Raw genomic sequence first — 12,665 nt, forward strand, 5'->3', positions numbered from 1 at the left:
AAACCCTGGGGTGCAGTTAGGAGGACAGAGACTGTACTCGTTCCAGAAGACGAAGAAGTCACTTGATATTTCAGAAAAACTGGCTCACTGCTGAACTTTACAGTAAATGCTCATAAATGCTGCGACGGAGGCCCAAACTTTCCACTGAGACAGATTTCAGTAGGATCTGTCTTTCTTTCCCGATTCTCTATTTTGCTTCAAACAAGCTCACCTGTAATGTGTTTCTTTTCAAGTGTGTGTTAACTGCAACATATGGCGTGACGGAGCAGAATGTGCGAGTTCTCCTGAAGCATTCTGCACCATATGTTCCCCAAACGTCACGCTACGTCGACTCGGCCTCATCGCCCCGGCTCCTTCTCAAAGCTGGATGCTTTTTGGAAATGACTCATCTTCCCTATCCCACTTAATCCCATAACATATTCCCACAACATAATCCCTGATATATTTTTCCGTCCCCTGGTTTCCTTCCTCACAATGCACCCCGATGTTGGTTTGAAAAAAAAAAAAGGTTTTGACCTCCAGTGCCTCCGGCCTGCAGCTTGTGTTAACGTGGTTTGGGCTGAAGTGATGTCGGGGATATGTGTGTGAGCATTCCACATCTGGTGTGTTTTTGGCATCAGATGTTACACATTTATGGAGAAATACTAGATATACTAGAAATGCATTTGCTGAAGAAAATGCGCTGTGATTGCAAATGCTGAAAGGTTTTGACAAATGCTGAAGAATTGCCTGAAGAATTGAAGACTGAAGGCCTGAAAGATGTTTCTGTTGTGTTCAGTACTTTAACTTGTTCACCCACAAGTTAAAAGGGCCTGAAAGTATGAGGGCCTGAAGGAAAGATGAATATAATAGGGAATGACTGAACAACCTTTAAAACTGAGGTATTTTAAACAAACACTATCTTTAAAATGATTAAATATGTGAAAATGCTGAAGAAACCCAGGGAGGGTGAAGCCTGAAGGCCTGGAAATGTCTGAAAACAACATGTCCAACAACTGAGTCCCATGTGAAACCTGTAACTGCTATCTGAAAACAGATTGTCTTGAGAATCAGGAGAGAAGTAGTAATAAGTGACATGTGTCATGAAGTGTTGTGCTGTGTAGGGGAAGCAGCACTGTTCCAACACCTGGAAAATACCGGTGTTTCTAATGACTGTAGAGGGATGAAGGTAGGGACCGCAGAGTCATCAGGGCTGGCTTTGTGGTTGCAGTTCTCCCAGAAGTCGTGTTTCAATGATTTCACAAAAACGTCTAGGAAAGGTTTTATTTTTCAAACTTGTAGTCGAATACCAATACTTCCTGTCTAATTTAAAGAACAACAAACTCATAGATCATCGATTTTTATCCTGGTGCCATTGTTTGAGCTTATTTCTTTTATTTATTTCTTTACAATAGAGGGTCCAGAGTATGAGTACAGTGGCAGTGAAGAAGAAGATGACGAGTTGACAGAAGAGGAAGGAGAACCCAGGTAGATACTGAAGAATAGTTCTCATCATCAACATTGTTTGTGCCGTACAGTGTGTCCTAATATCAACATCATGAGCTCATTAACATCCTCCAAGTCCTTCCAACAGCCTCTCTCTCTCTCTCTCTCTCTCTGTCCCTCTCAGTTCTTTAGTGAACGTCCCTGGTGAATGGACACTGAGGCGCGAGTTCCTCCGCTTACAGACGGAGGATCGTGATGGAGGCAGGGACGGAGGCCACAGAGGAGGAGGGGGTCCACCCAGACAGCAGGTGGGAACCGTGCTACAAAGTGTGCGATTACAATAATATAATCAAAACTGATGACATTGAACCCTGAAATTATACCCAGTGAGTCTTTTTGTCTTATTAGAACAAAAATGTCAAACTAAGCTACTGTTACAGATTTCCCCCAGTATTACATAACATACCCTATAGTAATTTATACTTCTGTGTGTGTGTGTGTAAGTGTTTCTTTTCCCTGCTGTCCTAGATAAGAGAATCAGTGTGAACGTATGTCTGTATGTGACGTATCTCCAGCATGTTTAGATTAGCACAAAGACTGGCAGGAAGAAGAGAAGGACACAGCTTCCTGTTATCTAAAGGCCTCAGGGGGCCTCAAACAAAAGGCCTGCTGGATCTGACACCGTTCTTGTCCTTCACATCATTACTTCTGTCACCCTCTGCACTAATAACCCTGATAAGTGAGAACAGGATTACTGTCTGATGTGTGGCGGTGGTGTTGATGTCAGACGTGTGATGCAATGTTGCTCTATCTGGTTCTTTTGAAGCCGGTACAGACTGCATATTTCCCAAGTATCTGAGTGTTTGAAAAGCCCTTGTTGTTTTATTGTTTTATTAAAGCATCTTATGATGAATTGTGTGCAGGCGTTGCAGCATCACAGGCAGCAGTTAGCCGAGCAGGAACGATACAAGCAGCAGCTACTGGCCGACAGACAGAAGAGGATCCAGCAGCAACACGAGCAACGGCAAAAACTAGAAGACGTAAGTGCACACAGATATTCCAGATACATGCAGTCATAGGGGTGTACGGCACACGGGTGAGAATGGGGCCGAACGGGAACAAATCAAGTCAAATTCAATGCTTTCATCCAATTAATCACACTACATCATTTCGTCACAACTTTAATTGCCGTTTCTAGCAGCAGAGGCGTCAGCGGCCAGACTGTGCCTTCCAGTGGGCGGAGCTTCAAGAGGTCCTGCTGGGGGAGGAGTCTGATCTCCATGACAACAGAATCCTGTTGGATGAGAGAAGCAGGAGGGGTGACAGGCGACAGGTAGGGACCAGCCTCTGCTTTTGTAGAGTGATAGCTCCGCCTCCTCCAAACTCTAGGCCACTAAATAAGAAATCCTCAACCAAATGATGTAAATGATCAAGAATACTTTCAACAGGCTCCTCTGATATAAGACCTGAGGTGAAGTATTATTATTTAGTCGTTAGAAATATGCAACAAAACTTGGTACCACAATGAATGAAACATCTTAAGGGTTTTAGATTGTATGGGCTGGGTTTTTAGTCGATTTGTTTCTTAATACATCTCCTGCAAAATCAGGAGAAACACTTAAAGTCTGTTTAAGTGTGCGTGTGCACATGTGTGTGTGTGACAGCGGGGGCTTTGTGCTTTAAGCATATTTGATGCTGTCCTGAGTTAAAACATTTATTGGAGCTTTTCTATCAGGAAGTTTGAAAGCTGTTGGGGTGTTTCTCACTCTTCCTCTGCGTTTCAGCCACTAGGAGGTCCGACAGACAAAAGTCAACTTTGTCGACTCTATAGGTACATAGCCTAGTGCCTTGCTCAAGGGCAATGACAGGCGCCTTGACTCCCACGCTGGGAGAACACACAGAATCCACTTAAAATGGTTGACGTCCCGTGAAAAGGGATCTGAACACCTCATTTATAACTCCATTCAAAACTGTGCAAAATTAAAAATCACTTCTCACAGTAGGTGTGTGTGTGTGTGTGTGTGTGTGTGTGTGTGTGTGTGTGTAGCACTGTGTCTCTCTTAATCCTCGTCATTTTAAACAAAGACACATAGCCCATTCTGTTATATCAGAGATTCATTTATTAGTCATTAATTTCACCACATGGTTAATGAATCCATCACACACACCAGTGGGCTTCAATAGATACGCATTAAAACCATGAAGAGGGTCAGTGAGTGTGATTTCTTCATGTATTCCAGTGCTATTAACATCTGTCTACTTTTATTATACGTCTATTTGCTGCGTCTACGTGTGGCAGCGAGCGAAGTCTGTATCACATTCTGATTACTCGCGCTCCCTCAAAGGCATTAGGCTCGGCACGCTTAATGGATCCATCTGATGCTTCATTAAGTTTTAATACGTCTGCATTTAATTAAGGGGAAGGTTCAGTGAGTGTGTGTGATGTAATCTACTTGTCATGTGAAGAACCTGTCTGGGTGCGCCGGTGCCTTCGTCACGTTACACTGTGATGAATCTGACAAACGCCACAGAAAAGTGTATTTCAAGACGCCCGTGTGTGTGTGTGTGTGTGTGTGTGTGTGTGTGTGTGTGTGTGTGTCTCTTAAAGATGAGCCAAGGCGGCAAGTGAGTATTAAGCCTAGGAAAGTTTTAAAATCTACACTGAAAAATGAATTGAATGATTTTTCACAGCTTTTTCACAGTTTTAAAAACTACACTGAAAAATGAATTGAATGATTTTTCACAGCTTCATGGTTGTTGTGTGTTTTGCTTTGTGTTTGGATGTTGAATGCGTGTTGAAATTCAGCAATGCTAATTCTACCCTATCATCCATAATATAATTAATTGGTCTCTGTTTACAATAAGCTGCAGGCCCTCTGTACGCACAGAAGGTGGGCAAGAATAAAGAAGTGTGTGAGATGAGGCACCAGTACCCATTTTATGCAGGGATCGATGAATTTCGTACAAATCAAGTCAAATAACAAACAATTGCTTGTTATTGTGTTGCTGTCTAGTCGAGCGTATAGATCAATATCAATTTCATCTCAGGACCCCCCAGTGGAGCCGCTCGGGGGGCACAAGCAGCAGACTGTGGCCGCCTGTGGACACTCTGGGAAAATGTTTGAATGTGAAATAAACGGCAGGGCTGGAAAAAAAAAGATTTGAATGCACAAACAAAACTCCCGACAGCTACCGTTACATCCTGACCTGCAACCATTCTCACAGAAATAACTTTCCATCATAAGGACGGCGTTGTTCCCCTATAGAGTCTCATTATTCCCTCTGGAGCTGGAAGACCGTCAGTGTCTGCAATGTGACTGAGCCGGGTTGGCTGATTGGCTGAGAGTGATAGTACAGTGGAGGTTCCCGGGTTCAAGTGTGTGTGCGTGTGTGTGTGTGTGTGTGTGTGTGTGTGTGGGAGAGAGAGAGTCCCTATAATCACTTGTGTGTTTAGTTTAGCTCACCTTGGCCCGCGGCCCAGAGGACACCTCACTTTGGTCCATTAACAAAGTTCTTCAGTCATTCAGCTCGGCAGCCGTTGCAGCTTAAGCTCTGTTGAATGTCACCCTGTGTTCGTACCTGAATAAACACAATTTAAAGGCAACGGTGCAACCACTGCAACTGTTTAAACCCGACCTGATCTGTTTAATCTTTGTAAATAAAGGGAATTACTCGTCTTGGACTGAGTTTTAACTCGCAAGATCTTTTTCCGGGATAAATTGAAAAACAGGTCAGAGTGAAATATTCAGAGTTGGAGGCAGTGGCTGAAAGCTTTCATGCCATCTCACACACTCTGAATATTTTAGCTCCCACCACTCAGAATTAAGCCCAAGATCTTAGTGTACCCTAATCAATGTGTGTGTGTGCGTGTGTGTGTGTGTGCAGCAGGATCAGGGTGGCAGACAGCGGAGTGCCGATGTGTCAGTGAGGCCTCTGGACTCGGCGGCTGAGCAGGTAACAAGCACCTCAACACGACTTCTCTTCTTCTACCCCTTTTTTTCTTCACGCATGCAGATTGTTTTTCCAATTGTGTTTGCACACATGAATGCTGCCCGACCCCTCTATCTGTGTGTATGTGTGTGTGTGAATATGTGGAACTGAATGTTACTGAAAGATGTCGTGACGCTGTAAGTTTTCGAGACTCTTTGCGTACATGGAAGAGACTCATAACCCAAGTAAGGAAAAAGCAAGTGAAAGTGTTTTGGCAGGTGAAGAGAAGAGGATATGAAGACACAGAGTGAAGAAAACAGGAAAGGGGCGAAGGTGTTTGTGTTGAGGTTGAGTTTGTTTGTGGGTTTCGACGTAAGATGTTTTTTAATTTTTTTCTTATTAGGATTAAAAGCAGCATCGTGACGACAACATGCTGTTACTTTCATCTCTCCCTCTCCCCTGTCTGCGCCCATCGCTACACTCCTTCCCTCCTTCTCCTCACTTGTTTCCTATCCTCTTCTCTGCCCTGCACGCCATCTCCTCCATCTATTTCTCGCCCTGTCTCGATTTACGTTTTGTTGCCTGTAGATTCATTAAATCAATTGAAACGTGATTGACGTGATGAAGCTTGCGTAGTCAGGTGCGTAGTCAAGGAGAAATTGCTTTACATTGAATTACACCAGACTTAACAGAACCTCGATTGTTTTGATGTTGTTCCCATTCGTGTCGCTCGCTCCTGTCCCGTCCTGAGCTTCAGCGTTTCTTATTCCAATAAATTCCTAGACGGCAGCCCCGGAATTTTCAGTTATAACAACATGAAAGCGGGGCCTTGTGTCCAGGGAGCAGGATAATGAGGCGCCATGTCATGGCTAAAGTGCTGTTTTGTTGCACATAGTTAGGAAAGTATGCCGAGTATTTCAGCCCAGTGAGCTCTCTGAGTCTGCCTGTCATCTCATTCCCATTCAAATATCATCAAATCTCATGTGACGGTCAGAAACACGTCTTACTGCGGTCAGAAGGACGACACCAAACCATGTGGGACAGCGGTAGTGTATGAACTGTGTGAACTAGCTGGATGTGTGTGTGTGAAACTGTGTATTTAGCTTGGTAAGCATATATTGGGAGGCTTTGTGTTTGTTTTATATGCGTTGTTATGGACAGCACCAGGAGGCAGAGTACATTAGCTTTTATCTCTTCTCTGGGAGCCTTCAGCACCGCTCAAGCTTAGTCAGTACAAATATATCTTGCGTAATTATACATAAAGGCAAGATCTATGGAAAATCCATGACCCTAAGTTCATCCTCCTGCCAGTGAGTGAAGCATTCTTCCTACTGGAAAGCCTCCGGCCCGCTGCAGCACCAGCCGAGGAGAAGTAGAGCTCTCAGATGTGCGAGTCCCAGGCAGCAGCTCCACGTGCTTCCCCATGCTGGAGCCTCATGGCCGCCAGGGTTTCACTGACTGCTCTTTGATGTGGGTGTGTGTCGGCCATCTGTTGGTCAGCGCTTTACGCCAAACAAGCAAAGCAAAGTGGCCTGTTTACTGTTTGAATCTGTGTCTCATCAGTGTGCTGAGTGGCTCAGTGTTTGCTTTATGGGCTTTTCATGCATCAGCAGCGTCGCCTCTTGTAAACTCTCGTCGTGTCTGTAGCTTCTGAGAGCGGTCGTCTTCTCGGGAGAACAAATGTGAGATTATATAATTACATCATTAGCTATTATGTGCTTATGCTTATACCATTAGATTTTATTCTATGTGTAAATTGTTCCTTAAGATCCTTTTAACACTGGATGGGCTTGATCACTGATTTCTATCTGGAATTGATTTCCAACTCTAAAGTTAGTAAATGTATAAATCTAATCAAGCCTGTTCATGTAATCATGACAAGAGTGTGAAATGATTTTAAAAGCACACACACTTTGAGGCTGGCTCGTATTAGTTAACAAGCTTCTGAGTTTGAGAGAGTGTGTGTGCTTATGAAGCATGTTGTGTTCACAGAGCTCGCATGTGAAGTCAGACTAAGGTGATGTGGAGGGAGGTTCATGTTTTGAGCTAGAGGTTGTTGGATAACATGAAACCAATCTGCCACTCCCAGGCTCTGAGTCTGTTTCTGTGTGTTTCTCTGTGTGTGGGTGTGTGCGTGTGTGTTTCTGTGTGTGTGTGTGTGTGCTTTTCATGTTTGCTACATAGAGAGCTGCGCCTCCAAATCAGCTGCTTCAGCATAAGGCCCAGCTCTTCCATCCTCAGCTGCAGCCACAAGCCAAGCCCCAACCTCTGGCTCAGCATCAGCAGCCGTCGGCGGGCAGGAGGTCCCACCGCACGCTGCCCAAGGACCAAACCCAGCTCCTGTCGCTGCAGCACGACCACAGACACCGGGAGAGAGAGAGGGAGAGAGAGAGGCAGAGGCAGAGAGAGAAGCCTGTGGCTGCTGGCCCCAAGCTGACGGCTAATAGTGTGACTACAACTGCTGCTGCTGCCGCCGCCGTCGCCGCCGCTGCTGCTGCTGCTGCCTCCCCCGGCCGCTGTGCCAGCAGTCAGCGCCCAGTGGTAAAACCTGCAGTCTACAGCCAGCTTCCACTGCAGCCCTCATGTTCATGTCTGCCTCTGTTTGCTATTCCGCTCCTTTACTTCTGCTGTGTTAAATTCTTTCCGTCCCTTCCTTCTCATCCTTTCGTCTCTCTCAACCTTGTCTTAAATCTAACGTTGCCTTACCGCAAGGATCTCAGAAGTCCGGAGAGAACCAAATCAGTTACGAAAAGAGCTGAAGGTATAGGTCTGTACTAGCGGTGCTCCATTCTCAGACGTGATTATCTGACCTGCATCCGAGTTTGAATGCTGCTTTCATACCAAACATCCTGCCCTCAAACACAAAGTGGCCTTGGCTCCAGAAAAAAAAAGCCCCTTCAATTGTTGGCACTCGTGCAATAACGTCAAAAAGTTGAAAAGAAAGTTTATGATGACCTCACTTCTACTTCCTTTCGCAGCCTTTAAACTGCTTTCACATGTTAAGCATCAAAGCACTTCACAGCATAAAAGCATTTATGTTTTATGAGTGTTGACACCTGAAGCTGTAGCAGAGCAGTGCAGTGTGTCGGGCTTCGGTTTGACACTTGACCTTTCACAGCCTGATGAGCTGCACCCGGACATCAGAATTTAGAGCTGGACTCTAAATCGTCTGCGTCTCCGTCTGTACATGTGTGTGTGTTAGGGTCTGCATGTCCTTTTAAGTCTGCGTCCTTAAAGGGAGATTTTGGTTTCCCCTGCGACCGAGATTAAACAGGAAAGGGGATTTTGTGAGTCTTTATGTGGTTTCAGACAAACAAACACAGATAAACTCAGTCATTTAGTTTTGTTTGTGTTAGATGGACCTCCAGGAGTCGAGCATAGCGAGGCTGCTGCTGGCTGCTGGTCTGCCCAGTCAGATGCACTCCAGGCTGGGCTCTGGCAGCAGCTCCAGCCCCTGCACCCCCGCCATGCAGAGAGCGCACCTCAACCAGGTAAACACAGACGTACAGCACACATACACTCTAATCAAGTACATTAGATACGATGTGTTCTGCTCTCCCCTTCTGCTGCTGCAGTGACCAGTGTGTGATGTTTGTCATTGTGGGGGATTTAGCTGCTGTGTGTCTGCCGTCTCTTATCTTAAGTCACTGATGAACACGACGGGATGTGTTTTTGATTTCCCAGAACGCCAACCTGCGCTGCAGTCGTGACGCTCCTCACAGCAGCTCCATGTCTGATATGGTCACGTCGCCCTTGTCCCCCTTCTCCCCCCTCTCCCCGTTTACGCCGCCGTCTGACGACGTCTTCTGGGGCTCTGTGGAGACACCGCCCAAGGTTGGTTGATGACGGACGTCCTTCACGTCTGCTGGAGGACACATTATGTTATCAGCCAGGCAGAAATAAAATGTGTACAGTTTTTCTGTACATGTTCAGGCTGTGACAGAGGAGCATTAATGCCCCTTTAAAAAGAGGAAGTGAGTGTTATTGTTATGCCTGGTACAGGAAGTAGCACACATCACAAGGTTGGCATCTTCATCTGACTGAACTTGAAATGCGGGGGAGTGTGTATCTCAAGTTCCTCAACACCGAGCTCTAATTTCAAACACATTATACTGCACATACACTTCACACACTGTACGTCTCTCTCCCTTGCTGCTGTCGTTCTCTTTTCTCCTCTCTCTGTCTTCCAGCCTCCCCACTCCCTCCCCTGCTCGGTGTTGTGCAAACAGAAATGCGCTATTAGGTGTATTTACTACCAGGGCACCATATGGAGTTGATAGAACAGTTAATAACTACTGCGGAAAGAGGCAGAGACCAATAAAGCCGCCGCTCCGCTATGTTATGTTGCCGAACTAATAGGAGGCCATATGGAGTTTAGGTTTATGCAGGTGAACATTTAGCACAGAAAACAAGCAGCGTGTGGTCGTGTGGTTGCTCGTCCTGTGCCGTTGTGTGATTGACACCCGAGCAGAAGCTTTGAAGGCTTTTGCATTGTTTTGAAAATTCTGGTTTATTTTAGAAAATCCTCACAGAGTGGTTTGCCAGCTCTCTGCCACAAAAGAGACAGGAAATGTGAGACACCAACCACAGTGTGTGTGTGTGTGTGTGTGTGTGTGTGTGTGTGTGTGTGTGGGTGTGTGCGCGTGTGTGTGCGCGTGTGTGAGAGACCAGATGCAGGATGTGGCAAACTTTGTCAGGAGGATGATAGGTATTCCCACAGGTCGCTTCCTGCTCTGTCGGGCGTGTCTTCCTCTGTGCGGCCAGGTCGTGTGATCCAGGAGATGAGAGGTCAAAGGTTACCCTGCTGGTTTGTGGGGCAGTTTGAGAAAAATTGAAAAGTTGAAGAAATATCCTTCATGTAGGAACATCTGATCACATTTCTTCACCATGATGTTGTGTTAGGCACGTCGGCTTGTAGCAACAGAGAGATGAGAAGTGATACAAGCTAACAAAGCAAAGCCGTCTCATTTGATTTTCAGGTCTAATTGTGTCCCTGTGGGTCGTTTACTGCTTCACCACAGAATCCTCGCTATGATTATGCAAATATGTAAAGAGTCCAAATGAAAAGTGAAGCAATGGAGACCACCGGCAGTCCCGCACCTTTATGCTCCTCAGCCTTCCTGTTTCTGTCTGCTGTGCTTAAACTACTTCTGACATTCTTTTACTTCCAGGTCCCAGAACGTACTACCTCCAAGTTCTACTGTAGAGAGCTGGTGATGGGCCACAAGAGGACCGCCTCCAGGTAGAACCACATATCCTCTGCATATCACACACACACACACACTAAATAGCAAGGGTGTTAGCGGGGACTAACAAGTGGTTTCGAGAGCCAATCAGGTGCTTGAAAAACAGTAGCATGAGTCATTTAGGATGTAACTAATGAGTTTAAAGTCCTGTTTCAAACATCAGAGACCAACATGTATGAAGTAAAGTGACCATGCAGAACAGAAAGGGTCAGGTTTGTGTGTGAAGGTGACTTTACCTGGAGTGCAGTGGCTTCAGCCGTACAGCCACATAATTCAGCTTGTAATTGAAAACAAGCACGGTCAAGTGGGCTACATTCTTTATTTGATATCTTTAAAATGCTATAGGGCCATGGGAGATAGATGTGTAAGCCTTATTTGTCAGTGTTATCCTCCCCAAATCAGCTGGTGTGAACTATTAATTGTCAGGCCTGATGTAGATTTGCGACTGTATGCTCAACATACCCGCATACACCATTAGAGAGCAATCGGTCTCGGTTGGATCAGATTAGATTAGATGATTACAGTCGATTAGAGGAAACTAATGGCGAGGAAAGCGGGTCACCGCACCGACGGCGTGAAGGATACAGACGAGAATAGACCGTATACAAGTGTTTAATGTTGATCACAGCTTTAACCCGGCGCCTGTCTCTCTCTCTGTCGGCGTGGCTCTCTCTCCATCTAGTGGCAGTCCGGTGTCTGTGGCAGATAGAAGCGGAAGAGCTGTGTCTCATGGAAGCTCGTCGACCAGCAGCAACCACTCAGGTCAGTGACTCCTTACATCATCACTCCGCTGATGGAAGCTTGTGCCGATGCGGTGTGTCTGTGTGTGTGTGAGAACCGAGAGGAAAGCTGCCGATGTGTGACGGTGACTTGCAACCACAGAAACACAGAACATCAAGCCAACACACACCTCACACCTGCAACTTTGTACTCGTAATCACACATCAAACGTACCAAACCAGACCGAGCTTCACACAGACGCCACATACATCACGGCTAACGTAAAGCTCGGCCGTTTCCAGAGAGGAAGAAAGAGGCGATTCACTTCTCTCCTCGCTCCCCGTGCCCCCTGTGACCTCTGTGTGGCCGTGAAGAAGCTGCTCTTGTGGCTGCTTACAGACACAGAAGAGAGAGCGAGGGAGCTGAGGGGGGGGAGTGTTTATCATTTCAAAGTCGCCCTCTGTGTGTAGCTGGGTGAGGAAGCAGCTCTTGATGTGTCCTACTCACTTTTGGCTGCTGGCCCCGGCTCTCACAGATCACCGATTCTCCTCTCAGCCTGTACATTTAAAACATTTCCACCCTTTGTAACTACGAAAGAGTTTCTCCACTCCTTTTTCATCTTGCTTTAGGAAAAGGTGTGTACGCCGCTGTTAAAACATCAATATTCTATTTACAACTCGAATGTGATCCCTTGTGTTTACTGACACAGTTGTTATTGGTGGAATTGAGATGTTTCCTGTAAATCCCATTGATTCCTACAACAATAAGAGGGATGCTCCTCTTCACGGCTTTGCTCCGGAGCTTTTCCCTAAGAAAATAAGCTAGTTTGGGGTGGAGGTGGGGGCTCTTGCTCTGTTTACCATTTACAATGACCAGATACTGAACATTTTCTTGCTCTGTGCTGGAAGAAAACCGCCCAGTTTCTGTTCTTCTTGTGGTTTTGCTCCAGAACAGCTGAGAGACAAACCCGAGTCACTGAAAATCAAAATAACCCCAAAGTGTCAAGCCGGGACTTTTTCAGTCACATTGTCTAATTTCACTTCTTCTAAACTGAACTCACATGCGTCACCCTACTGCTCACACTGCGTATTCACTGTGTGTGTGTGTGTGTGTGTGTGTGTGTGTGCGGTTTTGTAGGTTTCTTCCAGCTGGAGAGTCCTCTGCTGCAGCACCGACTACAGCAACAGAGGAAGATGCAAGATAACTTGACCAGTGGAAATGCACAAGTAAATAAAGATAATATATATGTCATATCTTTGAATGTCAAAGTTTTGTGTGTTTGTCTTCATAGTTATCTTTTCCCTCCAGTCTCTGTGTCTTATGGAAGTTTAATTTAACCTCTCA

At 45.8% G+C, this 12,665-nt stretch overlaps 1 protein-coding gene across 6 annotated transcripts in view; it reads left to right on the forward strand.

The window, feature by feature from the left end:
- The window catches only part of LOC142992850 (mitogen-activated protein kinase kinase kinase kinase 4-like), a 38,859-nt gene that overhangs the window by 13,788 nt on the left and 12,406 nt on the right, over positions 1–12,665 (forward strand). For 2 of the 6 annotated variants that reach the window (XM_076143366.1, XM_076143369.1), the window contains exons 11-21: positions 1,395–1,467; positions 1,610–1,733; positions 2,349–2,465; positions 2,624–2,758; positions 5,311–5,379; positions 7,540–7,896; positions 8,712–8,846; positions 9,040–9,189; positions 10,527–10,597; positions 11,284–11,363; positions 12,459–12,547. In XM_076143366.1, coding sequence (XP_075999481.1) covers positions 1,395–1,467; positions 1,610–1,733; positions 2,349–2,465; positions 2,624–2,758; positions 5,311–5,379; positions 7,540–7,896; positions 8,712–8,846; positions 9,040–9,189; positions 10,527–10,597; positions 11,284–11,363; positions 12,459–12,547 — 1,400 coding nt within the window. The remainder of the gene's footprint in view (positions 1–1,394; positions 1,468–1,609; positions 1,734–2,348; positions 2,466–2,623; positions 2,759–5,310; positions 5,380–7,539; positions 7,897–8,711; positions 8,847–9,039; positions 9,190–10,526; positions 10,598–11,283; positions 11,364–12,458; positions 12,548–12,665) is intronic. The other 4 variants (XM_076143367.1, XM_076143368.1, XM_076143370.1 and 1 more) reach the window with 4 other exon arrangements.

The sequence above is a fragment of the Genypterus blacodes genome, unplaced genomic scaffold (assembly GCF_046128005.1).
Source record: "Genypterus blacodes isolate CSIRO-AG114 ecotype Tasmania unplaced genomic scaffold, CSIRO-AGI_Gbla_v1 ptg000024l_1, whole genome shotgun sequence".
Lineage (NCBI taxonomy): Eukaryota > Metazoa > Chordata > Actinopteri > Ophidiiformes > Ophidiidae > Genypterus > Genypterus blacodes.